This window comes from Kogia breviceps, chromosome 12 (genome assembly GCF_026419965.1).
Source record: "Kogia breviceps isolate mKogBre1 chromosome 12, mKogBre1 haplotype 1, whole genome shotgun sequence".
NCBI classification, from domain to species: Eukaryota; Metazoa; Chordata; class Mammalia; order Artiodactyla; family Physeteridae; genus Kogia; species Kogia breviceps.
The window spans coordinates 43,185,204-43,212,998 of record NC_081321.1 but is presented as its reverse complement, the minus strand read 5'-3'; the positions used below and the strand labels follow the sequence as shown (position 1 = coordinate 43,212,998).

At 53.1% G+C, this 27,795-nt stretch overlaps 1 protein-coding gene and 1 long non-coding RNA gene across 3 annotated transcripts; one reads left to right on the top strand and one right to left on the bottom strand.

The window, feature by feature from the left end:
* PDE1B (phosphodiesterase 1B) lies at positions 1 to 27,176 on the bottom strand. 2 transcript variants are annotated; one of them, XM_059081485.2, is made up of 16 exons: positions 27,008 to 27,176; positions 26,797 to 26,919; positions 10,069 to 10,182; positions 8,996 to 9,178; positions 8,743 to 8,809; positions 8,278 to 8,394; positions 5,887 to 6,027; positions 5,374 to 5,474; positions 5,167 to 5,292; positions 4,948 to 5,049; positions 3,858 to 3,978; positions 3,466 to 3,547; positions 3,038 to 3,146; positions 2,475 to 2,605; positions 1,847 to 1,966; positions 1 to 1,378 (listed from the first exon to the last, which is right to left on the bottom strand). In XM_059081485.2, exons 2-15 carry the CDS (start codon positions 26,904 to 26,906, stop codon positions 1,863 to 1,865), a joined length of 1,608 nt encoding a protein of 535 aa, XP_058937468.1. In that variant the 5' UTR covers positions 26,907 to 26,919; positions 27,008 to 27,176; the 3' UTR covers positions 1 to 1,378; positions 1,847 to 1,862. The 2 variants fall into 2 exon arrangements, with proteins under 2 accessions (XP_058937468.1, XP_058937465.1); XM_059081482.2 differs by lacking the exons at positions 26,797 to 26,919; positions 27,008 to 27,176 and adding an exon at positions 15,499 to 16,499.
* LOC136792269 (uncharacterized) lies at positions 18,447 to 22,039 on the top strand. The gene is made up of 3 exons (XR_010835822.1): positions 18,447 to 18,544; positions 19,574 to 19,689; positions 20,328 to 22,039. It is a non-coding gene; the product is annotated as an uncharacterized lncRNA (long non-coding RNA).
* Positions 27,177 to 27,795: the final 619 nt, after the last annotated feature.

The following is a 27,795-nucleotide window of genomic DNA, read 5'->3' as shown; positions in this document are numbered from 1 at the left end:
CCAGGTCTCCCTTCTTTATTGATCTCTGGCTATAGCAGGATTCCGGGAGACCAAGGGCGGGGGTGAGTCTCATGCGTCTCTGCCCCACTCAGAGTGGGGTAGGAGGGACAAGTGGCAGGTGGCAGGTCTAAGAGACCATGGATATGACTTCACAGGAACAGGGCCCACTGTACAAATGCATGGTTGGTACAAGAAAGGAGGAGGGCAGTCACCTGGACTTGGGCCCTTCCTGGGACAAAGCGGGGTGAGAGGAGCCTGAGGAGAGGAAGGGGCAGGGGCCTGGCTGGGCTCTCTCCAGAGGACACGAGAGCAGCAGCCCTGAGCCCCTGCCCATCTGCCTTCCACCCGCCACTCCCCACTTGTCCTGGAGAGGGGCCTCTGGGGCCGGGGCTAGGAGGGGGAGGGACCCTCTCTGTCAGCAAGACAGGATTACTGGATTACACCTCACCCTCCTCATGCGCCCTTGACCCCAACCCAGCTCTCCCCGCCTGTGATCGTAGGATGTATCCTGAAGGTGCTTTGCTGGGGAGACGTCAAAGCACTTTACAGACATTGGTCGGATGGGAGCCTCCCAGCCCCAGGGGAGAGGAAGGAGGCAAAGGGTTCAGGACTCAGCCAGGGCAGGTGACAAGCCCCAGGGGCCTAGACCGGTCCGAATCCTTGGGAATCCCCAGGAAAGGCCTCCTCTCAGCCCCCTGGTGGCAATGGCTCCTCTTCCCCCAGTCACCATTTCAGAATGGAAGAGAGGGAAGATTGCAGGGTCTGGGCTGAGGATGTGACTGAAGCAGTGCAGGTCTGGGGTAAAGAGGATGCCCCCCATTCCCAGGCCCTAGAAAGGTACCATGCCCTGAAGGAGCCCAATCCCCTACCCTCACATAGGGCTCTGAAAACCCCCAGCTTCCTATCCTATTCCAGCCCTTCCCAGGGGAGGAAAAGGGGGACCCAGACCTGCCAGCTAAGATCTGGGGTGGGGGCTGAGGAAACCCCCAAAATGTATTGCTTAGAAACTTGGAGGCAAAAAGGATGGGGGAGGACCCAGGGGGCTGGCATCTCCAACCCTCCCCGCCAGTCCCTGGGAAGCCTCCAGGAAGCTCCCTCCAGCCGATCATCTGGCCATAGGGAGAGTCCAGAGGCAGAGGGGGTGGACACAGTGACCACTGGGAGCCTGAAGTTCCCCAGTCTTGCCGCCGGGAGATTAAAGTGCGCCCCAGTGGGTGTCGGGTGGGGACAGGCCCTTTCCCCAATCCCGCAATCTCTGGCATTTGTCCTTCGGGTGGGTTGTCTGTTCCTCAACGTCCATGCTCCCTTGGAGCAGATGGGGGAGCCAGTCCCGATGGATGGTGCTGATGACATCAATCACTTTGGACTCGGTGAGGACCTGGGGCAAGAGGAGACACCTTGGTGCTCTGATCTCCTCCTTCATCTCCAGCCTGACTTACCTTCCTCGGGTCCCACTGGATCCCCACTCAGTCCCGCTTACAGTTGAGCAAAAAACGCCCTGCAGAAGGAGCTCAGCCAGGGCACGAGCGGGGCTGGATCGAAAGTCACGCCCAGCTGACCTCCCGGAGCCTTGGGCCCTGGCTGCTGCCTCTCCCCAAGCCCTCACAAAGGAGCTGCTCAGCCCCACTCCTCTCTTCCTGCAGGTGGGAGGACTCTGCTCTCCACTCAGATCCCGGCTCGGGTCTGTGTGTTCACTTCCTCCATATCCCTGCTGGGAAAGAGGGAAGGACCACCTTGCATCCACTGAACCCCAGAGATGACCCTTCAAAGAGGCCTGTGGGACACCCTGCTGGCCCAACTCCCTGCAGAGCCTTAAGCCCCTCCCCGCCCACCGCGACAGGCTCACCTGGGCCGGCCCCAGGCTAGTCCAGATTCCCGTTCTGGTTGCGATCATCTTCAGCAGGGGAGGCTGGGGCCTCTTCCTCACAGGGGGACAGCTCGTCAATGGACATCTGGTTGGTGATGCCTGCAAAGGGGCGTGAAGGAAGCTGGGACCAGACCAAGCAGTATGTTTCCCCCAAACCCAAGGAATATGTGGAGATAAGCAAGGGATTCTCACACATCCCCCTTCCTTCGAGCTGAGCTACGTTCAACCCATGCCCACCTGGGGAGAGCCTCTCCAACCTTGCTAAAATGCATAGCCCTCAACTCGCACGTTAAGGAAGAGATGTCCCAGCCAGGGCCACCAGGTTAGCACATCCACAGGGCACCACTGACAGACCGCAGTGTGCATGGGGTCCCTCGGGTCGTGGCATGTGGCTGTCCCTATCCTCTCTCAAGTCCGCATTCTAGAACAGTCCAGGCCAGTCAGCCAGTCAGTCATTCCTGCGATCTTACTGCAGCCTAGTCAGTTCCCTTCCCAACTCAGGGAAGGAGTCAGACAAAGGGTTGCTTGACGGGCTTAAGGAAAAGGGACCCGCTATTGCTGCATAAGCCACCCTCCCCGCAAAGCCTCACCCTCCCAATGGACCCACCACTTGCCGCCCGTCCCTTCCATTTCTGCTTGTTCTCCTGAATGTATTTGATCCAGGTAGAGCGGAAGCTGACCACGTCGGGGTTGGGGTCTCCCACTTCCACATCCAGAGAAGTCTGGCGCCACTGGAAGCTAAAAGCCAGACCCCCCCAACATTGCAGAGGTCAGGCCCTGCCCACCCCAGGGCCATCTTCACAGCCCTCGGAGTAGAGGGGGTAGAAGACCAGTAGGCTCAGGAAGCCTCAGCCTTCTCCTCTTTTCCCTCTGCTAGGTACCTGCAGTCCCCATCCCTCTCCACACCTTCCCTCCTACTAGAAGGAAAATAAAAGCAGATTAGCAGAAAGGCAATAAAGACAGAGCTCATGGGAGAGATATAAATACGGTGGAGGGAACAGAGGTGCAGACCACACTCCCTGCCTCCCATCCTTCTGCCCCTGTGTGTGACTCGCAGTAGAGGGGCTCGCCCTTTTGGAGTCGCCTGCTTCTCCACGCCCGCCATACCTGTACCTCCTCCCTGGGAGTCAGTGCTCTCTGTGGGCCCCCCGCTGCTGCGGCCACCCTCACCTGGGCTGGGTTTTAGACTTGGAGTCTTCCTCCCCCATGGGCTGGACACTCTTCTCGGCCACATCAGTCAGCACAGAGAACGTGGGTTCCACGATGAAGTCAATGAAACCTGCAGTGCAGGGGTAACACAATGGAGCCATCTGACCTGGGGGCCTGGGCAGAGGATATGACCGGCACAGCTGTGCCCCCGGCTGCACGTAAAACAGGGTCACCTGGGGCTGAAAGGGTCCCGGTGGGGGCAGCCTTTGTGATGATGTCTTTCCCACCCCAGAGAACTCCACCCCAGGACCCCATGCTCTAGCACAGCGGGCTTGCCGCTACGGGAAGAATGGCTTTGCAGGATGTGGACTTGGAGAGGTCCTGACCGGGCCCAGCCAGCATCCTTTAGCCTTTGCAACTCTCTCCTCCCTGCGGGAAGGGACACTCACCAATCTGGGACTGTGCCACGAGAGTGGAAGTGCGGTCACAGAGCGGAGAGAAGGGCAGGCCCAGCTCTGCCTCTTTGTCACCCTGGGGGAGCAGACAGGGCGGGGAAGCACCTCAGTCTACCAGATCGAGGTGCAGCTGGGGGTAGAAGGGGCTGGCAGGGGAGAAGAGGGAACTCTGTGCCTTTGACCTGGAAATGAGTGGCATGCAAATGCCACTGCCAGCAATTACTGTTAAGCTCTTCAGAGATGACATTATATCCCATGGGTTTGGGATCAGGTCGGCAGCTGCAGGCCACTGAATGAGGAGCTGGAGTAGGAACAGGGAACTTGGAGAACAAAGGGGAGAGAAGGCCCCGTGGGCGGGGGCGGGGCCAGGCAAGGAGGCCTCGTACCTGGCGGAAGAATTCCTCCATGAGGGCCTTGGTCCAGCGGCTGTGAACCGACCACTGCTTGGTTGGGTGGCTGATGTCAGCAGCATGGAGCAGTAGAGACAGGGCCTTGGGCTTATCAATCCTGTTGCCGGCAGATAGCAAGGGGAGGGAGACTGATATTTTAGGAGAAGGAAGTCTGGACCATGTGAGGCTAGACACACACACACACACACACACACACACACACACACACACACACACACATTTACATATGTATAGGAAGCAGCCCAGGCTCTCAGAATCATCGGGCCTGGGTTCGAATCCCCACTATACTATCACACACCAGCTGCGTGATGGAGAGCAAGTTACTTATAATTTACATATTTCCTTCTCCTCAATCCTAAGTGGAAATAATAAGAGAATCTGCCACATACAGTTGTTCTGAGAATTAAATGACATACAGCATATAATTATTTAGAAGAGTATCTGGCACCTAATAACTGCTCGGTAGATGTAATCTATAATAATTATTATTATTATTTCCCAACAATGGCACGCTCTGACACTGCACGCTCTCCCACACAGACACCATATAATTTTTAACACACACCTTCAGGACACACAAACACAGTCTGTTCTCCCTTACATTTATATACTCCCACCCACTTTTAAGAAACATTAGATGTAATTATGGCATTTCTTCTGTGCCTTTTTTTTTTTTTTTTAACCTCACATGACTCTCCCAATAGCCCTATTAGAGTAGGAACTGGTGGCAAGCTATTGTGGAGGGAAGCATTACATTTTCACATTTCACAGATACAGAAATGAGTCCAAAGAGTTGAATGCTTTTCCATTACATTCCAGAGTAAGCCTGACCTGAAGCTGCCCTGAGAACGCCCATCTCAGAGCCCCAGCCCAAGCGTTCTCCAGTAGACCGGCTGCCTGGGCTGTACACATCACATACACAAGATACACTCAGATACCTGGAGCCAGGAGAGTTTCTATATCCAGGTAAAGACTTGTCACACCCTTTACCCATGAGGATGCCCCCCCCCCAGTTCACACACCCCTCACTCTGGCCTATGCCCAGCCACACCCCACCATATCTCACCTTTCCAGCTGCTGCAAGGCCGTCTTCATGGACTTCAATTGCTGGAAATGGCAGGACATGTCTGTGGCCAACACCATCTCGATGACCAGGGCCCGCAGCTCTCTGAAAGGACAGAACCCAAGTATTGATCAGCACTGCTAGGCAGGGGTTCCGGGAGGTGGGAAAAGAGGGTTGGGGTGAGGGGGTCCCTAGGGATGCCCACTCCTGGCTTCTGCTCACACAAACTCATCCTTGGTGAGGTTGATGAAAATGTTCATCTCGTCGTCCTGCATCATCCGGAAAACAGAGCTGATGTGGTGATTCTCCAGAACTGAACGATCATTGTACAGGATGGCGCATTCTGACCTGCAAAGCCCAAGTCGCCGTGTCCGGCCCTCTGCACCTCCACTTGGCCCCTCCTGCCCCTGCCACGTCCCCACCCCTCACTTGGTCTGGATGTGGAAGCTGTTGGTAGTGCCGGTGTGCTCATAGTCGTGGATGGCTGCAGCAAAGATGATGGCCAGGACCTCGATCTCCGACAGGAAGTGCTGGGAGAAAGAGAAAGATGATGAGAGGGGGCGGACCCCCTGCCGGCCGCTGCCCAAAGACCTCCACACACAGGCAGGACTGCTCAGCTCAGCCCTTCCATTCTTCGAGGCCAGCTCTTGGGCTAACGCAGCCACGTTTCTCAGCTCCCGGAATGGCCAAAGACCTTCCTCCATCCCAACCAGCAACATTCCCATCACATCCCGGCACACATCCCCAGCGCCGCCCATGAAGTTATGGTCCACCCAGGAATACTCTAGAGTGAGTAAGCCCAATCTGAGTCTGTAAAGACTTTGGGATGCCAAAGGAGAGGAACCAAAGACAGAAAAAAGGAAATGGGAGTAAAGGCTAGACTTCCTGGTTCTGCAGCCGTAAGACCCTGAGTCACAGAAGAGTGATTTCCAGGGCACCTACCACCATCCCTGTGCGGAGCAAGAAGCAATGGACCGTCTGGGTAACGTCAGCTGCATGGATCTGGTTATGGTAAGGGTTCTTGTACTTCCCATAGCCTGTCTCCAAGGCATCCAGGAAAGTCATCAAAAACACAGTGGGAATCTGCAGTAGGACGGAGGAAATCGAGATTTGTGGAGGATGTGCGGGAATGGCAGGCGGCCGAAGACGGAGGTCAGCAAGGCCCTTTCTTTGGAAGGCAACAGGGCATAGGATTGCGCAGGCTCTGCAGTCAGGTGAACCTGGGTTCACATCCTGGCTCTACCACCTGCTGGCTGTGTGACCTTGCGCAAGTCACGTGACTTCCTGTGCCTCAGATGCTTAACTGCAGAATGAAGATAATACCACCTAGCTTGAATTTAACAAGATAAGCACAAGGCACTTAGTAAGTATTCTCTAGAGAGTAGCTATAATTACTTCCCTGGAGATTTTTAAGAAAAGGAAAGAAAGTTTCCCTCCTACCTTCCAACCACTTCACCCCATCCCCAAGACAATACCATGGAGAGGGGCTCAGAAGCAAACGAAAGAATAAGATGACCCAGAGAGGCCCCTCTAGCCAGATGTGGATCACCCCCTTCTCTGAGAAGCCTTTCCCCACCCTTCGACCACCACACACACACACCCAAGCACCAGGAGCCAGAGCTCTGTCAGGCTGCGGGCTACTCAATCCTGTCTCAATCCTGTCTCGGTCTCTGCATATGCCCTGGGGTATGTTGCTTCCTTCAAAGGCCCAAGGTTCCCAGAGGGCCGGGCTGGTGTCTGTACCTGTCCCTAGATCTCTGAGGCTGCAAGGAGAGAAGGGTTCAGGACTTGAGGAATCTTCTGTAGAGATGCGTAGTAGTGATGAGACAACAGAGGATGTGCCACTAGTCAGACCCTAACATCCCCCGGCCCCAACCCCTGGAGGGCTGTGCCCCAAATTCAGGGAATTTTAAAGGACTGTTTCCATGACAACCGCCCTTGCTTTTTTGTTGCCATGGTGTCCCTGGAGGAAGGGAAGGGAAGGGGAGGAGCATGGGAGGGGCTGGGTGCCCAGGAAGGGAATTGGAGCTCGAAAAGGGCGGCTCCAAGGGGGTCTCTACTACTAGAGCAAGAAGGCTCCTCTCTCTCTAACTGCCTTGGAGCAAGGTGGGCTGGGGCTAGGCCAAACCCAACGTGATGCAGTTATTCTCGGAGTTCCCTGGAACCAGTCCTTCAGGGTGAGGAAGCACCTGTAGGAGAACTTGGTGTCTGGAGTAAGCCTGAGAACCAGTCTGGAGAAACATGAGCTGGGAAAAGTCTTAGGAAAAATAAGAGCCTGCTGTTCTCCATCCTGGAGAGGGCAGGATTGGAAAGAAGAAGAAAACGTAACTGCAAAAGAACAGGGCTCAGGGAGGCACTGAAGAAAATCTCAGCTGAGCATTTCAGGGAAGTTCTGGAAACCTCTTGGGAGTTGTAAAGGGAGGAGTCAAGGGTCAAGGAAAGGCTCTCACACACCAATAGTCTGTTATATAGTGAAGTGGAGGCACAGGTGGCCGGGTGACCTTCCAGAGCCCTCTGGGAGGGGCCCTCCAGCTGGACTCCTTTGACCCCCCCCCCCCGCAAACCCCTCAGAACACACATGTTCTCCTCCACCCTAACGCCTATTGTCACCCTCACCCAAGTGCTCACCAAATATCCCCATGGCGACTCCTCAGCCCCCCTCACCCTCCACTTCCAAGTGTGGTTTTTCCACGTGCAAGTGATCTTTTTCCAGCCCCTGTTCTTAAAAGACGCTCCCTCCTGGCACAGGATCTGAAGAGGACGTTAATCCTGTACACTTCCTGGCCAGCCAAGCTGAAGAGCAAATCGAGTTCACGCCCTCCCTCCCCTCCTACCTAGCCTCACCAAGAGCTGACCCTCTCCCTAAAATTCTTTGGACAGAGACTAGAGCTGGAGGGGGAGGGGAGGGAGACCCCCCCCCTCACCCCGAAACAAATGGAGAGATGCTAGTCCTGCAGGGCACCAGCTGAGAGCATCTGGCCTCTAAGCCTCCAGCGTCCACGGGCAGGGGCAGGAGGGCTGAAAGAGGGAGCTGAACTTGCAGCCAGCCTGGAGAGGACAAGTTAGGGGACAAAGCAAAGGGCGAGAGTGCAGAATCCTAGGCTGGACAGTTGCAGGGCTAGAATCTTCCCCTAGAAAGCAATACATGAAGCCAGAGGCTGGGACTGCAGCAAGTGAAGGAAAGGCTAGTCTGGGGTGTGCACGGGGCGACTTCCCTGACAGTGAGACTGAGCCAGGGAGCCTACAGAATCTGCTGCTTGTTGGGACTCTTTGAGAACAGGGTGGTGGGAGTAGAGAATCCTACCCAGAGGCAGGGATAGGATGCTGCCCAACCTTAAAGCGGCTGATGAGGCTGTGCCGAGTCAGCAGCTCAAAAACAATGGTCCTCAGGGCGTGGTCATCAGCTGCCCGGTTCAAGGAAAAGACATCAAAGCACCAGAGATCCAGGTTCTGTGGAGAGACAAGGAACTAGGCAGGGAGACTCCCAAGGGGGACATCCCCTGCAGCAGCAAGGGCTGCAGGTAGACTTCAAGGAGGACTTCCCAATGATTACAGAGGCTTGGAAAGCAGGAAAACAAAGAAGTGGTAAATAGGCCTCTTTCTTCCCAGATATCATTCAGTATGGGAGTGACAAGAAGTCAGGAGTGTGCCTCTTGAGTGGGGAAACGTTGTTTTGAGGAATATGGAAACAACAGTTAAAAGGGAAGGCAAAAATCATCCTGTAAAGAGTCTGAAAGTCCCAAGGACTGTTCCACACCCCCCCAAGCTTCTCCTCTTGCCTGAAACCCCCAGGATCACCTTGAGACAGTTGAGGACCGCAGTGGAATAGGTGGGGCCCACAGAGGTGTACGTTCTCCGGAACATCCTGAGGGAGAAGAATGAAAAGGAGCCCAGGTGTGAGGTCTGGGAATGGGGTCGGATCAGGAGGGGCTGTGCGGATAGGCCGTGGGCATGTGGGGCTGGTGGTACAATGGGGTCCTGGAAGACGAGGTGGCTGGGAAAGAGGGACACAGCTAGGGGTAGAAGCGGGCAGGGCATGGGTGAGCCTCACCGTTCCACGAAGATCCCAGCCTGCACCGCGTGCACGATGCTCCGGAACTTGGGCTTCTCCTCTGCTCGGCGGCCTTTGGCCCGGGCCTGCTGGGTGAAGGTGGAGGCCAGCCAGTCCCGCACCTCCGAAGGCACTGCATCAGACCGCAGCTCCTGCAGCTCATCCTCCGTGTCCAAGATTTGCCTGAGGCCCCAGAAGGGGAGTCACAGAGGAAAGACGGCAGGTGCTTCCACAGCCTAGAGGCCCGGGCCCAGCCACACCTTGGAAACTCTCACACCAGCTCTCTCCCTTCTCTGACCCTCCCTTTCCTTTCTTTTGCTAAGTCTTTTTACTTCTGTTTCTCTATCTGATGTCTCCAATAATGAAACAGGTCACTATGCGAGGTAGTGAGCACCCCAATTCTGGAAGTATTCAAGCAGACAGTGGAATGGATACCACCCTTCGAGGATGCTACAGACCAGCAGCACTGTCCTCCAGAAATAAAATGCAAGCCACGTATAAGTTACTTTAAATTGTCTAGTAGCCACATTCAAAGGTTAAAAAAAAAGGTGAAATCCATTTTAATGATAATGTTTCTTTAACCTAATACACACAAAGTACTATCATTCCAATGTGGAATCAATATAAAAATATTAATGAGATAGTTGACATTCTCTTTTCAAAATCTTTTGAAATCCAACATGTATTTTACATACACACACATCTCATTTCACACTTGCCACGTTTCAAGCCCCACAGCCATGTGTGACCAGTGGCTCCCATCCTGGGCACACAGGTCTGGAAGGCCTCCGCACTGGGAAGAAGGTTAGGACTAGATGAGCTTTAAGGTCCTTTCCAGCTCTGGAACAGTGTTCTCTTCTTGATGTCTGTGTTTGTCTCTGTCTCTGCAACTCTATGCCTGTACCTCTGCCGATATTTCTACCTATACATCTATCTGCCTTCCCGCCCCTCCTCCCTGCTCTGGCCGGGTCAGGTTTCTGTGACTCCCCAGCCCTCCCTGAATCACTGTGTCTGTCTGGTATCTTTCACCTCTGTGTGTGGGTTTCTCCCCACAGCCCCATGTCACCACTCACCGTGTCTCATTTATGTAGACGGCCTCCAGCAGGGAAGCTGTGTACTCCAGGTTTTTCTTCAGCTCCTCAATGTTTACCTCCCCATTCTCCAACTGCTTCACCATGTAGCGCAGCCTGTAGGGGACCGGGTACAGATAACCTGCTTAGGCGCTGCCACCTTGTCAAGAGAACAGGATACCTCTAATAGGATGCATTTTACAGAAACAGCTTCAGTCTTCCATAACCCATTAATCTTTCTAATAGAATAACAGCAGCTGGGCTTCCCTGGTGGCACAGTGGTTAAGAATCTGTCTGCCAATGCAGGGGACACAGGTTCGATCCCTGGTCTGGGAAGATCCCACATGCCACGGAGTAGCAAGCCCGTGCAGCACAACTACTGAGCCTGTGCTCTAGAGCCTGCAAGCCACAACTACTGAGCCCACGTGCCACAACTACTGAAGCCTGTGCACCTAGAGCCCGTGCTCCACAACGAGAAGCCACCACACTGAGAAGCCCATGCACCACAACGAAGAGTAGCCCTCGCTTGCCGCAACTAGAGAAAGCCCACGTGCAGCAACAAAGACCCAACGCAGCCCAAAATAAATGAACAAATTAATTAATTTTTTTTTTTTTTTTTTTTTTTTTTTTTTTTTTTTTTGTGGTACACGGGCCTCTCACTGTTGTGGCCTCTCCCATTGCGGAGCACAGGCTCCGGACGCGCAGGCTCAGCGGCCATGGCTCACGGGCCCAGCCGCTCCGAGGCATGTGGGATCTTCCCAGACCGGGGCACGAACCCGTGTCCCCTGCATCGGCAGGCGGACTCCCAACCACTGCGCCACCAGGGAAGCCCTAATTAATTTTTTAAAAAGAATTTAAAAAATAACAGCAGCTAATGTTTTTCATCACAGGCCATTGCCACTGCCTGTACTAAATTTACCTAGCCCCCAACGTTAAATCTCGGGCTCTTCCATGGTCCCCACCCCCCTCTGACCTCTCAACGCCCCCCTTTTAGTCAGTGTTTCCTGAAAACTCTTGTTTACATTGCCCAGGGCCCAGCAGAATTAGGCAGGTACAAGCTCCCGGGGTGATGTTTTGGGGAGGAGCTGTTTCATAGTGTGAATAACCAAGAGCTGAAACTGCTTATTTCCCCCTAAGAGAGGGCTTTGGGATCAACAGCCATCAAAAGAGCCCCCAGCATTCTTTCATTATGTCTTTTGGTCTTGGCGGGGAGGAGGTACATGTCCACAGCCCTGCTGTCCCTGGCAGGGATGGCAAAGACACAGAACAAAGACCAATCTGAATGCTTTCGCCTGGCCTCACTCCATCCCAGCAGAGCTAATCGATTATGATTCCAGAATCCATCAACCAGGACAAAGCAGGGTTAACCCCTGCCTCCCCAGTGCCACTCCAGAGAGAACCTCTGGCCAAGGGTGACTGTACCCATCCCCTACCTCTGCCCCGTGGCAGCTTCCCACAGAGCCAAAGTGGGGAGGGTGAGGTTGGAGGCTCACTTACTGGATGCTTTGCCTGAAGGAACAATCCCTCATATTTTGCACTCATGAATTCCGGGGGATTAACAGGGAGCCTTCTTAAAAGTCTGGTTTGTGACTGCCTGAGTCCAGCCCAGGCAGTTACAAAGCAAACAGAGCTCTCTGACTTTAGATGGTGATTTTAAAGAAAGCGATGAAACATTCCCCTCTGGCTCCTTCCCCAAGCCCTGCGCCACCCCATCCCACCTAAAACCAAGATGGAGTGAAATGGTGGCCAGCACAGTTCCCCACTGAGAGGGGCTTCAGAAACCCAAGGTCACCCTATGAGTCAGGGAGGAGAAGAGAATGAGTCAGGGAGCGGAGGCTGAAATTAGTATCGATTCCCAGGGATGCTGGGGTTGGGGGTGGGGGGGAACAATGACATTCCTGAACAGAAGCAGCTCTAGAATCCCGGGGTTGGGCTTCCCAGGTGGTGCAGTGGTTGGGAGTCCGCCTGCCGATGCAGGGGACGCGGGTTCGTGCCCCGGTCCGGGAGGATCCCACGTGCCACGGAGCGGCTGGGCCCGTGAGCCATGGCGGCTGAGCCTGCGCGTCCCGAGGCTGTGCTCTGCAACGGGAGAGGCCGCGGCAGTGAGAGGCCCGCATACCACACACACACACAAAAAAAAACCAAACAAAAAACAAAAAAAAGAATCCCGGGGTCTCAGCAGCTTTGGAATAGGGGCATCCAGCAGTCCTGGCCAAAGACAGGTCTGAATGCAAATGGGGCAGAAGAGAAAGGGGAAAAATGGGTGGGGAAAGAAGTTGGAGGGTGACGCTGCAGCCTCCTCGGTGGGCTATCTTCAAATATCACTTCCAGCCTTCCTGCTGCACCATCTCCATGTGGAAAGAGCAGATGTTTCAACAAGGAAGAGTCCGGGTTCAGTAAAGCTCAGCCTCAGCTCAGGCTTCATTAGGGAGGAGAAATAGAGGCTGACAACATAAAAGGCTTTCGAGGGGGCTGGGGGCTTCCCTGCCCTGGTGGTGCAGTGGTTAAGAATCTGCCTGCCAATGCAGGGGACACGGGTTCGAGCCCTGGTCCGGGAAGATCCCACATGCCGCTGAGCAACTAAGCCCGTGCACCACAACTACTGAGCCTGAGCTCTAGAGCCCACGAGCCACAACTACTGAAGCCTACACACCTAGGACCCGTGCTCTGCAACAAGAGAAGCCACGGCAATGAGAAGCCCACGCACCACAGCGAAGAGTAGCGCCCCGCCCCCCCGCTCACCGCAACTAGAGAAAGCCCGCGCGCAGCACTGAAGACCCAACGCAGCCATAAATTAATTAATTAATTAATTAATTAATTTTTAAAAAGGGCTTTCTAGCCAATGGGCTCGAAAGGAGCAACTGAGAGCTGACCAGAGATCACAGAGGAAAGAGATACACTCTGCCATTGGGGCACACGGCTTCCCTCTCCTGGTCAGTCCCCATGGCCAGGGACCCTCAACTCTGGGGACACACAACCCAGGATGAAAAAAAGGCCTCTGGTCCCATCTCTTCCCAATCCCAGCCCGTCTTCCATTTCGATCAGCCCCTCTTACAGCGGAAAACTCTGCCCGCTAGGGGTCAATGCCCAGCACCAAAGTTCTTCCTTCTTGAGCCACCTAGGGAAACACACATCCCAGCACAAGCTCCCAAGTGAACAGCCAAGCCCATGGGTGCTCATTTGCATGTATTTGCATAATCTCTGACAATGCTGCCAGCTCTACATTTTAAAAAGGGATTTCTCCTACATTATCTCCTTTTGTCTTCACAATGGGCCTAGAGGGAGGGAGTGAGGGAGGCGGGAAGGCAGTGCTGACCCTATTTCCAATGCAGAAACCCAGGCTCCCAGCACAACTCTGGCAGGCAGGACTCCTAGATGCAGACCTTTCACTTCCTGGCTCTGAGTCCTGGGCAAGTCACTAATTCTTCATCAGTGTCTATCAAAGTGTGGCCTGTAGACCACTGCATCTGAATCACCTGGGATACTTGTGAAAATTTTAGATTCTGGGCCTCATTGCACACCTACTGAACCAGAATTTCTGAAGGTTGGATCCAGGGATCTGCATTTTTAACAAACATTCCAGATAATTCTCATTCACACTAAAGTTTGAGAACCTTTATTTTCAAGCTTCAATTCCTTCATCTGTTAAATAGTGAGGATAATAGTAAACCACCTGTTAATAAGAGGATTAAATGAAAGAATGTATGTGAAAGGCCTGGCATATAAAATGAGGCTCTTTAAACATGATTTGAATTGGAATTAACTGACCAGCATCATGCTGGCCCAGCTCACGCCTCACTCCCTTCAAGTCCAACAAGCACCTGCCTTCTTGATCCCAAGTCCAGGTGGAGAAGAGTGAGCCTAGTTTGGATGGAGGCTGGTAATTAGGAAGCCCCCTAACAGAGGAAATGAGAGGGTGATAATGACCATGATCTCTCCTTTATAATTACAAACCTGACTTGAGCCTCACAATCTCCTTATGGGGGAGGTTACAAGACTCGTCCGAGGTCACACAACTTGTCAATCTCACTCAGGTCGGCAAGCCTACAACTCACTCTACTGGAGCCTAACTGTGTCCCAAACACCAAAAGCGAGGCTGGACCCCAGTGCATCACAGCTCATTCATGGTCAGTCGTCCAGCCTTCCTGGGGTGATGGTGTCTGTAGACACCATCAGACCGCCAGGAAACTGGGGGTGTCTTGATGGCACCGACAGTGACTTTTCTATCCTGGCTGATGCACCCAGAGCACACAGTACATGCTCGGTAAATGTTCATTAAACAATAAAAGGGAAAGGGAGCAGATTAATCAGGTCGGGAGCTATCTGCCAACACTCCCAATTGAGACCTCAGGTCTTGGGGAGCAGAGTGCGGTTGTAGGCTGGCTTCCAACACACCCCTCCCTCCAAGTTCCTCCCATCTCCAACTCTCGTACATTGTCCGGGAGCTCTTTCATAGCTCCTGTTGAAATCTGAACCCAACATGATCCAGATACCAGAAGGAGGGGGGGGGTGAGGGAGGAAAAGAAAGATTAAAGAACAAATTTGACAAATGGGGAGGCCAAGGAAGGGACCTGGTCTCTGGGCAGCTGGAAGGATCCAGGTGCTGAACTTCTCCCTCCTGAAGTTACATAACTCTCCCCACGTGTCTCCCCACGACACTTCCTGGCCTGGAGGGGGCCTCTCTGATTCTAAAGCCCTTCAGGGTTAGGATCTCCACAGACCCACCCAAAGTCCACACCTTGGCATTCATCTGCTTGGATGAGCAGGATGCTCACCCCTGTCCAGTCCTCGTCCAGACCTAAGGAAACCTGGAAGTTTCCCAACAGTCCCTCCACTCCACTCCTAGCCGTGGTTCACCACCACCACTTCTTTCTCCTTTATTTAGGCTACCACGACGGGAAAGCCTCAGGTCCTGACTGCTGGAGGCCCCAGTCTCTCCCAGCTCTAGGCAGCCAGCTAAAAAAGGCGGCTCTGAGCAGTAGTAACCCCAACGCCTCAGAAGAGTGCAGCTTCTCCAGCCCCCATCGGATGATCTGACGATTTCCAAAGTCCCCTGCCACTACTTCCAGCACCCACACTCCCTGAAAGATCACGGTATGTAGGGGGCTTAGGACAGGGCAGCCTCAAGCTAAGAGGCTGGGAGTTGAGAGAAGAATCCTATTTCCCTCTGGAGGTTTTAAGACCAGATGAGGAGATATTGAAGGAATATGAGGTCCTAAATGATGCTGGGGGTCAGGAAGGAGAGAAAGAGGGGAAACACTGCTAAGTCACCTGTCACTGCTAACACACACACACACACACACACACACACACACACACAGAGCATATGGGGCTGTCAAGTCTTGATCCCTCCCCTCCACCAAACTACAACTGGTAGACCCACAGCAGCCTCTCCTCCTCCTCCCCTCTCCCTTCCAAATCCCTGGCGCCTACCTGAGGATGGGGCCCTGGAGGTGACTCCTCAGCACAGGAACAGGGCTTGCCATGGGAATCAAAGTTTTCCTACTTCAGAGTATCAAAATGCTGCCCTCGGGCCCCCTGAGCCCCTGAGGGGAATGGCTCCCTCTTGGGCCCCTGACTTCCTCCTCCAGGTCTCAGCAAAAGTGACTGACCAGAAAGAATTTGGGGCAGGGGAACAGGAGGAGCCTGGCTGGAGGAAGGAGTGATGAGACAGAGACCCAGCCCACAGCAAGTGGGTGAGAGGCTGCAGGAAAAGTTTCACATCTGAATCAGACTGAAAACAAGAATCTGTTCTCAGAAGAATCCCAGAAAGGACAAAAATAGTACAGGCCAGCCCCTTGCTCTGAAGAGGTGGGGCTCCTCTTTGGGGAGAAGGAAAGGGTTAGCAGGAGGCTTAAGGGTGCAGGGGCAGGGAACCATCCTGAATTTGTCCATGAGAGGAAGTCTGCAGTGAAGGGAAAGGGCCCTACAAGAGCCCCTCAGCGAGGCTAAGGCAGATTCGGCTCCCTCCCAGGGTCTTTTTCCGGGGCCATTCTTCAAAATGAGCTTTAACCCACTTGAAAGGATGGAAGCAAGACCGGAAGAGAACTAGGAACTGCAGGAGAGGGGCTCGCTAAAGCTAGGGATCTGGGGATCCTTACCCAGAGATCCGCTCAACAGGGAGGGAAGCCCCCGCCCAAGTAGTGACTGAAAGTCAGAAGGACTTGCTCATCGAAACCGAGAGGCTGGGCAATTTTCTTTAATACTCCCAGCCCCAGTTTCCTCATCTGTAAAACGGGGACTGGGGAATAACCGTTAATTAACTGGAGAGAGGTCAATCCAGACCATAGGGAGCCCATAGGGAGAAGAGAAGTGATGGGATAGCCTAGAAAGTGCCTGGGAACCAAGACCTCTCTTTCTCCTCCTGGCTTTGCTCTTGCTCAGGTTAGGAAGAAAAGAAGCCGGCCTCTGCGGCTCGAAGTGGATGTGCGTATACAGCTCCAGCCCGCCTCCGGATTGGCTGTGGGGTAACGTCACCAATCCAAGTGCATTGGGGCCGCGATTGGTCAGCGGAGGGGCGAGGCGGGGCCAAGGAGGAGAGCCGGAGTGAAGCCAAACGCAGCGTGTGAAGAGAGTTCCGCTCGATTACAGTCTCCTTAACCTATGGCCTAGGGCTGGGGGTAACGTGGGGATGAGGAAAAGCGACTAGAGGGGATGAGTATGACAGGAGAAAGAGAAAAGAAAGGAAACGGGCCAAGAGCCAGGATTTTATGATGGGAAGTCTTGCTCCACCCCCCACCCCCCCCGCACACACCCCTTCTCGCACTCCTCCCCACCAAAAGCAGGGAGAAATTAAAATACCTTGTCACTGTGCCATAGCCTTGAAGGCTTATAAACAAATGAAGTTTGGGAAATTACTGGGACCAGCGGAAGTGGGCTTCAGCAGCAGCAAGAAGCAGCAATGCACGTTAAATATCTACAAAGTTGTGTTCTTGTGAACTGGTAGCCATGCAGCGCGGCCGCTGCCCTAGGTAGTGTTTTTAGAAAAGAGAAAGGACTAGACCCAGAGTCAGAGACCTAGAACTGCCACCCAGAGGGTGAGGGACAAGTTATTCAGTCTGCTCTGCAGACAAGCTCGCTTGGAGAGATACAGATGGGGTGGGAGTGGGGGCAGGTGGTACACCAGCAAACACCAACCCCGGCCAGCTCCCCTCCCTCATCTGAGTCCAGGCCCAGCCCTCTGAGCCAAGTAGGCACTAATCTCAACCATCCTAATGAAAGGTAGAGATTTCTTAGACTAGAAAAGCTCTAGAGAGGATGTCTTGTTCATCCCTCTGCTCTCTTGCCCAGTAGAACCAAAGATGGTTGGACAAATAACGGCTTACCACATCACCCCACGTGCATACATGCTGCATCATCCCAGCGTGCACCCCGTACATGCTCATCCCAGCCTATTATCAACTGTTCCTAATTAGAAAGGATATTGATCAACCACCATCCCTTCCTGGGAAAAAATTTTTTTCACACATATCCACTCACCCACCCATATACACACATGCCACACTCTACCTCTGTCTGAGCTAAGGAGACTGTTCCCTGGATGGGAGGCAGGGCATAGATGTGATGATCCCAGCATGAATTTTCCTTCAGCCCTTAAATGTAGTTTTAAAATAGCAAGGAGCGCAACTATAATGCCTCCCTCCCTGGTCCATCCCCATCATTCCCCACCTGCACTGAAGAACAGGAGCTGGAATAGGGGAGGAGCAAAGCATAGGAGACTCTGCCTGTGGTCAGAGAAGAGGGGTGTGAGGGGGAGTGGGTGGAGGGGTGTTGGGGAAGGGATTACCTGGCTGATCTAAAGGCTCTACAATCTCAGAAATTGAAAAAAATCAAGGAAATCATCTAAATCCAATAGAAAAAGGATATGAATTAAAATCAGGAGATTTTGCCTGGACTTTAGCACTATGTGTGACTTTGGACAGACACCCTGGGCTCCAGTTTCCTTGTCTGTAAAATGGGTAAATACATGCTTCATAGAATTCTCACAAGGATCAAATGAGATCACCCTGGGGACTATGAAGTGATGCACAAATGCAAAAGATTACTATTTAGTTTTTATTTTAGTTAGTTCAGCAAGGTTCATTACAACTCCTCCATGAACAAAGTTCCCCGTGCCCACCCTTGTACCCAGGGCCCCTGATGCGGAAAAGCCCAGTCTCCCCGCCACCACCATGCCAGATGTCTGGGTCTCCTCCCTGGCTCCTTATTCCAGGGACTAGGGAAGCAGCGGAAGCAGAAGCTGGGGACATGCAGAGCATGGGGAGACCAGGAACAACCAGATCCTCACATTACCCAAGCACTGCCGCTCCCCTGGCTTCCCACTGCTGTACAGGCAGCCCCAGTTCTGGCAGCTGGCTGGGCACAGTGGCGGGGGTGGCTCCAGAGATAAAAATAGCCCCCCTGGTGACAGAGCTGGGGTGCCATCCCGGGAGGCGGCAGGCCTCAGGTTGACATGGCAGCGGTGGTGAGAGATCTCCAGGTACTGGACAGAGGAGCTGGATGGAGGGAGGGTCGAGGGAGAATTGGGCAGGGCCTGGGGAAGGCTGGTGGGTAGTGGGGGAAGGACAGGAGCCAGGCCAGTGGAGGGAGATGAGGGAGAGGGGCAGGAGGTATTAAGGGGGCAGGGAAGGAAAGAAAGGACACTTGAAAAGCGCTGCTGAAGAAGGTCTGGGAAACACTGAAGAAGAGGGGGAGTCGTCGGCTCACACCCCGCGTGTGTCTGAAGGCAACTCCCCACTCCACCTCCTGACCAGAAGCCCTTTCTAACAGGTGTTCCTAGCAACAGCCCAGCACAGCTCAGATCTAAGCAGCTGGAGCCTTAGGCCAGACTAATAAGAACCCAGATACCCCAGCTGCCTGCCCAGCACACAAATGATTCACCTCTCCCTCAAGCTTCAGCCCTTGAAAGAGGGAGGAAAACAGTAGGGGTGGGCAAGAAGGTCAGGGGAAGGCTAGCCAGAGAGGAGGCTCCCAGGACCCAGCCCAGGAGAACTCTATCTCTGGCTCACTTGTTCACTCCCCTTCTCCCTCCCTGCACTATTTAATTCTGCTCATTAACCCCCTGCGCACGGACCACCCCACCGGCCCTCCAAACCACATCCCAACAGATGTTCCCAGCAGATGCCCTGCTTCCAGGGGACCTGACAGATGTTGAAGGGGGGCCTGGGTGGAGAGAGTGAGTTGGAAGCTTGGCAAGGTACTGACTGCCAGTGTGGTGGGAACAGCTCTAGACTGTGAATCAGGATTTGAGTCTGGTCTCAGCCCTGCCCCCCACCTCACCAACTGTTTCTGGGCATCAGTTTCCCCCTCTGTAACACATTATGGTTCTCAGAGTCACTGCCTGGGTTGGAGGCACTAGGGAAGTAGGGTGCCCGGGTCTCGAGTCCCTGGTTGGAGTTTATCTTTCTGACTGGCTCACTGCTTCCCCCAACTTAGCCCTAACCTGATGCTTTAAAGGAAGCATCTTTACCATAGGAAGGTTACCTTCTAACCTCCATGAACTTTCCAGGAAGTTCTCCTGCATATCTATCTTCAGTCCATCTTGCTGCAAAGAAAACAACAGCATTTTCTTGGCATTTCAAAGAACAGAAAGGAAGAGGATGGGCAGGATAAAGAAGACTCTGGGTGAGTCTGGTGCAATTTGATTTATTATATTTCTTCCAGATTGGAATTTCTAAAGCTACTGCTTGTAGAGAAACGGTGGGGGTTTAGGGAGCCTGATAATACTGTTGGCATGTGTGCTCACTCAACCCAGGCCCTGAGAAGTTTCCAAACAAGGTGGGCGCAGAGGAGAGAACTAGGCGGATGGTGCCAAGTTAGATGATCAAGAGATGATAAACAGGGGAGAAGAGAAGCCAAGGAATAGGAAGGAAAGAAGCTTCTCTAGTCCCCAGGTCCTGCCTGCCAGAGAATCATTAAGCCCCCTGGAAGCCAAGCTCCCTTCCCAACCTAAATGGTGCCAACACCAGCTGGCAGGCTAATCCCACTGCAGCCACTGTAATTATTTGCAAGTCTGACTTTGCAAATAAGTCATTGCAGCTGCGGAATCAACCGACCTGGGGTCCTGGCTGGATCCAACAGTACCACCTGAGTGCCCGCTTTCTAGCTTTTCTCCCAGCCCTGAGCCCCCAGGCCTCTCCCTGGATATGCCCTTTCTCCCCCAAGCCTGCTTCTCCACCAAAACCCCATCCCAGCTCCCTCAGTGGACGTCTGCCAGGTCTGGGATGCTGAAGTCATATCCTAACCTGCTGTTTTCTTCCCAGAGAGGGAGAAGATGCCGCTGGAACTGAGGGGAGAGGAACAGCTGCAGGACTGGGGACATGGGAGACAGAGGGGCAAGAGTACTAGGGACCTTCGTGCAGTGAATGGATCACAACTCGCTTTTCTCCTTTTCCCTTCTCAGTAGCGCTTCTTCCCCCTCAAGTCCCATCTTTGCCCCACTCACTATTCCCAGGATTCTCCCCCAGTTCTCGCAGACCGTTAAGTCTTCCTCCCTTAGGGGACAATCTCATTATATAACAACTGGGAGACCAGTCTCCCAGTGGTCTCACCTGCAGCCCACCTGCTGCCCTGGTTCTGTCCCCCTTTCTCTGCTGCTGTCCTGAAGAGAGTTGGAAAATAGCTACTCAACTTCCATACCTGCAAAAATCAGCCCTCTGAGATCCAAAGGCAATTACCTGGCTTCCGCCCCAGAGGAGCTGGGAGGATGAGGTCACTGAGAAGGCAAAAGAAAGGCCTTGCAGAATACAGGAGTTGAGGCTGGGCTCATCAGGCGGCCCCAAAGGGTGCCTGCGGCAAACTTGCCCTGGACCATCACCGAAACAACACCTGAGCCTGGGGAAGCCAGCTGGGGCGGGGGGCGAGGGGTGTCCTGGCTCCTGACCAAGAGAGAGAGGAAGAGGGACAAGAGAGGAGAGCAAAACAGAGCCCAGCAGAGAAAGAGAAACCAGAAAGAGATGGGAACAAAGGAGGGAAGGGGAAGAGGAAAGGCTGCAGGAAGAATCAAAGAAGAGGAAAGCGGAGGGAGCAGAGAAGCTGCAAACAAATCCCTGATGATCCCCTTAAAGACTCAAAAAAGAGGGAAAGGTCTGTTTCAAAGTTCCCGGCTCCTCCAACCCAGTCTGATGGGAACAGCCAAAAAAATAAAGAGGAGAAGATGAGACACAACCCCTCACTGCGTTGACTTCAGGAGCTCCCTGGACTGGGGCCAGGTGGAAAGGGTCTAGAGACATCCAAGCTTCCTGAGTCTGTCCCCTGGCCTTCCAGTCCCATAGCATCATCCCCAACCTACTTCACCCTCCTCCTGGCAAAAGTGATAAGTGGCAAAACCTCAAACATGGGATCTCCTTCCTCTGTCTTTTTTTAAACGGCCTCCTGGGGCTCCCAGGCAAGCAGAGTGCTTTTGGGTTCTAAGGGACTTTAGAGATTCTCTAGAATAGGATGTGTCATACCTGGTCATATCACCCCCAGGCCTAGAGACTTAGGATGAATGCCAGAGGGGAATTCCTCCAATGCTTACGGAAGCCGTCCCTAGGCAGCGCACACCCACCAAAACTTAAAATTGCTCCATCCACTTCTAGTTTGACCAGTGGGAAAGAGATGACAAGGAGTAAGTTTCTCTCTTTTCTTTTGACCTCAGGGGCCCACACCCTTTGTGGGACAACCCTCTTCCCAGCCCACCCAGCCTTCTATTCTCTAAACTCAGTCACCTGCCTCACCCCCTCCAGACAACCACTCATCAGCAAGACTCTTCCAAATCAGGTCCCAGACACCAGGACTCGAACCTATTAAGTCATTCATATTCCTGCCTCTTGAGTCTTTATTTTCTCCCCATCCAAGCCAATGGCCACCCATTTATTCCCATTCCCCTGCCTCTTCACACAGCAAGCTCTCCCATGCTGAAAGAACTTCAGCCTTTATCATTTAACAGCCACTTTCATATGGACGCTACCAAATAAAGAACAGAGACGCAGAGATTATGTGACTTCAAGATCTTGCAGCTAATAGTTGGCAGTGGAACAGTGGAAACAAGAACTCAAGTTCAAGTCTCCCAACATTCCCTCTGCTTTTCCACTACCAGCACTCTGGTCCCCGGTCCCCTCCAGCCACCTGCTCTGACCAGAGGTTTGTGAAGTTGTCCCCTTGGTCTAAATTTGAGTTTCCTTTTCTCTGCACCTCCCCCTCACCTTACTGCAGTTGTTTTCCACCCTCTACCATCGAGAGATGCCTCATTCAAGACAAAGCTGGTGGGGGCAATAGCTGCCTCATTCAAGACAATAGAGGGGGATGTAAAACCCAGGGAGGAGAGATTCCCTTTGCCATGGTTGGATGTAAAGGAAGAAGGGCCAATCCAGGGAGGAAGGCACTAAAAATCATTCCCGCCAAGGCCTGGGAGAAATGATGCTCCTTTTTCTCCAGAGGTCCAGGGAGCCAGTTTATCCTGCAGTCTTCATGGCAGCTCCACAGCCATATGCAGAGAAAGGACAGCAGCAGTTTTCAAAACTGGTAAGAGCCACAGAAGGTCAGTCCATGGGGCATATACAAAATGAAGACAAAAGGTGGGATAAATCAGTGAGGCACCCAGTCCAGTCCCTGGGCTTCTTCCTCCTGTGCATTTGATCTCCCCAGGATTGTCCAAAATTTGGGTGTGTCACAAACACATACACCAGATCACACATACGTATTTTCCCATTACCTATGCACACACTCACGTACACATGTACATCATCTCATTCATACATAGGACAATTTCAGGTATTCAGGTAAGCGCGTGTTTATTATCCCAACATATTTATTATCACACATGCCATTTATAAACATAAAAACAGACATCGTCATGGAGCTCACACTCCACCAAATGTCCTTGTCACTCACATCAACCTTTACCCAGATTCATATGACATTCACAATTTCATCCTGATACATCTCGTTCATATACCCAGATTGTTTCTGTATCCTCTCTGTAACTCCTTCAGTTCCAGGCTCTGTTCTGAGGTCCTCAAAAGAGAGGACCACACCTTTTGAACATCACTCTCTAAAAGCAACAACAAAAACAACCTCTCCCTTTCTTCCATCCCCATGCCTACTCCCCTCAACCCCTACACACAGGAACACACGCAGCACAGAATCAGAGACAGAACTGGGCTCTGTGACATATACAGGTATATTCATTAATTCATTTGTTCATTTCTTTATTTAAGAGCAATTTCTGAGTGCCTATTATGTTCTGGGTCCCACACTAGCCTCTGATAAAACAAAGACAGGCAAAAATAATCCCCAACTGGGTCTTTGCTCCAGGTCCCCTGAAATGACCTTGAACCACAGCTTAGGACATTGGGTCTAGACCATGGGAGCCTGAGTGTACACCATACGGAGAAAGGAGAAGAGAAAGGGACTGTGCCTATACTATCCCAAGGAAGAGAGAAGTTCTGTCTGTAAAATTCCAGGAGGAACTGGAGCAGAAAGAAGAGAGTGATGCTTGTACTATCCTGGGAGAGAGAGAGAGAGAAATCATATATGTGCTTTTCCTGTGTAGGTAACCCCCCGCAAAGGAAAATATGAAGCAGATACCAGAATGGTTGAATTTTACCACTTGGATGGGTGTGGCAAAACGAGGAGCAGGAGGCCTTCTCTACTCTCCACTCCATCTGTTGGAGTTGATCCACATTACAAGCTCCACAGAATCAGGGACTGAGTCCATTTTGTCCACCACTATATCCACAGCATCCAGCACATCACCTGCCCCACAGGGGGCACTCAGTTAAATAGTTGTTAAATGAATGAATGAGCTAAGGATGGCAAACCAATCTCTGCTCGTAGCTTTCCTTGTTTTACAAAAGACACCGAAAACGCTTTCAACTTCTATTGGCCCTTCCCCACATTCCTCAAGGCCCCCTGGTCTCAGAGAAGGGTGGGCAGGTAAGTCCCGCCCTCCATCTTAAGGTTAGAGATGCTGAAACGCATCTGACCAACCCATCATCCCTGAACTGCCTGTCTCAGCCTCTCTCATGCCTCAGCCTATTAGTGTGCTGGTAGGAAAATCTTCCTGCTAGGTAGAGGTGAAATCCCACACTTAGAGACTCTCCAGCTAATATGCTCCAGATTCTGAATTTAGCTTTGGCAGAGTGCGAGTACGGGAAAAAGAATTCCTGGATGCCCTTCCCAAGAAGAAATTGCCCTGGACAATTATATTCCTTTGGGCTTTTTTAACCAGAGGAAAAAACACCAGGCCCAGGTTCCCTAAAGAGAATCTTGATGTCCCAGATTAGAAATTAAAAGGGTCGTAGGGGTGGGGGAGATAGGATATGTTGAGCATGGCAATCTGTATACTCCATCTGTCTTCATTTCTGTTCAGTATCTAGTCCTGAGACAATCACGTCCATCTACCTATTTCCAGACTAAATAGCCCCTTCCCACCCAGACCTATTTGGGGACACTGGTGACTGGGGGTGAGGGTGAGGGTTCTATTTCCATTTAAAGGAGGAAATGCCCCCTTTGCTCACCTCTTCAGAAACCACTCGACCCTGAGAGTTGTTTCCCTCTCCTACCCAGCAAAAGTCCTAAATCCTTTGACTTCCCTTCATCTGATCGGCAAAGCACACACACACCCCTTCCAATATTCAAACAGGGCCAAATCTAGTAAGCTATCAACTTGGGATCTAACTGGATATCAAGATCTGCCTCTGCTTTAAAAAAGTGAGACTGGGAATCTATTCCTGGTAATTAACATTGAGGAGATGGTAATTTTCTGGGTAAGTTATGACATGTAGCTAGCACTCTTAAGGACCAGATTGCTGAAGTGAGTGAAAACCAGAACAGTCTCATCAATAAGATTAGTGATCCTTGTCCACAGTGATCTACTGTAAGGACATCTCAGCCAACACACTCTGTAGGGGCAGCTGCCTCCACTCCCTTCTTTCCCTGGGTTTCAGTGCCTCCTTGTGAGGGTCCTCTTCTCTTGCCATTGACCACTTCTCACACTAAAGGAAGAAATAGCAATTTGCTTCCAGAAAAGACCTGTGGTTAGAAAGGTGTGGGAGAGAGTGAAATGGTAGAACCTGCTCATTTGCAGCGTCCCTTACCTGGAATGGAGGCAAGGTAAGTACATGATGAGCCACTAGTGCCGTGGAGAAGCATCCTGGGACACCTTGAATTCTGCCACTTATAGAGCCTGTGGGCCCTTCTTTGCCTTTTGACCACTTCCCTACCTACCCTTTTTCCCAGCTTAGAGCAGTGTTTTCTGTCAAGAATCACCCGGTGCTCCTCCCAACAAAAATCAGTTCAATCCGGTTTTCCATTTCTTCATCCCAGAACCTCATTCCAAGGCTGCACTTCATGGAGCCCGCAAATTGCATTGGTCAGAGACAGCAAAGGAGGGGACCGAGAAGCACATTTGGATGCCACTATGGCACATTTGTTGCCCACTACACCTCCATTCTCTGTAAGGCCTCTCTAAGCAGCTAGTGTGTAAATCAGACCCACGGGCCCAATATAAAGGCGTCATCTTATCACCACAGGTGAAGGCTTTTTAAAAAACACAATCAAAAACATCTATCCATATTCCACCCCCATCTCTCCCTCTGCCGGAGCCCAGAAATGAAAAGCTTCAGTGCTCACCATTGAGAATGCTGGGGAGGAACTGGGTTTGGAGGCTGTGTTTCCTGTATTTCCTCACCAAACATCTGCAGCCTCTTTCCTAGGGCCATGGAAAGTCTTAGCAGGGAGAGGAGCACTCCCCTAGCTCTGGTTAAGAATCAACAGACTGCGGAGATTACCCCATGGCGGCTGACAGGGAGAGAAACATGATGCATGGCTTGTCTTTGACTCAATCCTCTCCTTCTCTGATGAGCAGGAAGAAAAGTTCCTTTCCTTCCCTGGAACTGGAGTATGGGACACCGGAGTCCTCCCCTTTCCCATTTATTCCTCCCCACATGCCCTCTTCCTGCAACAATAAGAAAAGATGCCTAAATGTGCTTGCAGATCCTTGGGAGACCCTACAGCAACAAAAAGGCTTTGACAGTTACCTTGCCCCTGTCAACAAATCTCTCTTCACCACCACCCCAGCTCCCAGGTAGGGGCTCCACCCCTCCTCCTCCAGATCCCAGGTCGGGGTTCCACCCCTTCTCTAGATCCCAGATGGGTCCCCCATTATTAATATGCAGAGAGGTGAGCAGCTCAGGTATGGGGTGCCCCGCCCCCGCCCATCCCCTCCCCCCCACCTTGGATGCAGGAGGCGGAAACCACCAATCCCAGTCGAGATACATATGACCCACAGGTTAGCACAAGTATCCCCATGCAGTAGATCTGCATCTGTGTGCACTCTACACACATCTCTGTGAGCCTGGGACAGTCACGCACACACATGTGATGTGTCTCACATCTGCACACCCCTGCACATGGATACGTGTGAGTCAGCCTGGCACCTCCCGAATGCTGCCCGTCCTCGGCCCTGCCACAGCGCAAATATTGTGCCGCCTCTCTGCGCTGCATGTGTCCTCCGGGGGGTCCGCAGGCACATCGTTAGCTCTGCAACTCCTAAACCCGCTCCAACCGGCCGGCTTGCTCCGCACATGCCTTGCACACGTGGTCTGGCCACGCGTGTCAGGGCAGCTTATTTCCTCTCACCTGCCAACATGTGTGCCCGAGAGAATCCACCGGCCCGGCTCCGGCTATCCCCCGCCTTTCCAGGCTCCCTAAGATCCCTTCCCCCAACTCCCCTGCGCGGGGACTCACAGAGACCGAAGCTTAATCCACATCTTCTTGCTGGGGGCTGACTTCACCTCCAGGGCTGACGGGCAATCCGACTGCAGCATCTCGGGAGGGCTGCCGGGGGACAGCTCCATGCTCAGCCTCTGTCTACGGAACAGAGGGAGGAGACAGGCCCGCTGCTCAGCCTCAGCCGGTAGCCGGGAGACCCGCACCCTCCATCCCAGCCCCTTCCCACCTGCGGCTGGCGGAGACCAGCCAGGCCGGTGTCTCTAGGCTCGGCCCAAGCTGGCAGAGCTGCAGTTTCTGAGGCTCCTCCTCTCCCGCTGTCCAGCCGAGCTCTGGGCTCCCAGTCCAAGCCCTCCGCGCCGCCGCCGCCGCCGCCGCGCGCTGCCGGAGCCGCCTCCTCGCCTCTCTCCTCCTCCCCGGGCCGGCTTCCCCTCCCTTTCCCCCCTCCCTTCTCCTCTGCCTGCGCGCTCGTCTCTCACTCCTCGCAGCCTCTCCTCCCCCTCCCAAAGGAAAGCTTGGCAGCCTGGGGCACACACCGCCGGCAGCGCCCAAAGGCGAGTGCACGCACGCTGGCGCCGGGTGCGGGAGGCTGCGTGTGCCCCACGCGGGTGGATGTGAGTGCGTGTTCACGGAGCGCAGCGCAGGCGGCGGGCGGCAGGACTTCGCTCTGGGCGGTTCTGTGGGTTCCCTGGGTGTGTGTTTTGAGTTTCTGTGTGTGTGCGCGTGCCGTTTCAGAGCCGCCGGTGCGTCCCAGGCTTGAAGGAGGGGTCGGGGACGAGTCCACAGCTCTCTGCCTGGGGTCCTGGGCACTCGCTGAGTGAGGCCACCCACCACCAGAACCCAGCCCCAGACCAGACCCTCGCATGTGTGGTCCTGCCTTTGAAACGAGAAGTCCAGCGTCTGCTCTGAGTGGCCATGGTATCCCACACCTCTGCCCCCCCCCCCGTTCCCTTAGCGTGGTCTTTCTGACATGCACCCATCATGTGGCCTTCCCCCTGGTGCCTCTAACTACCCACC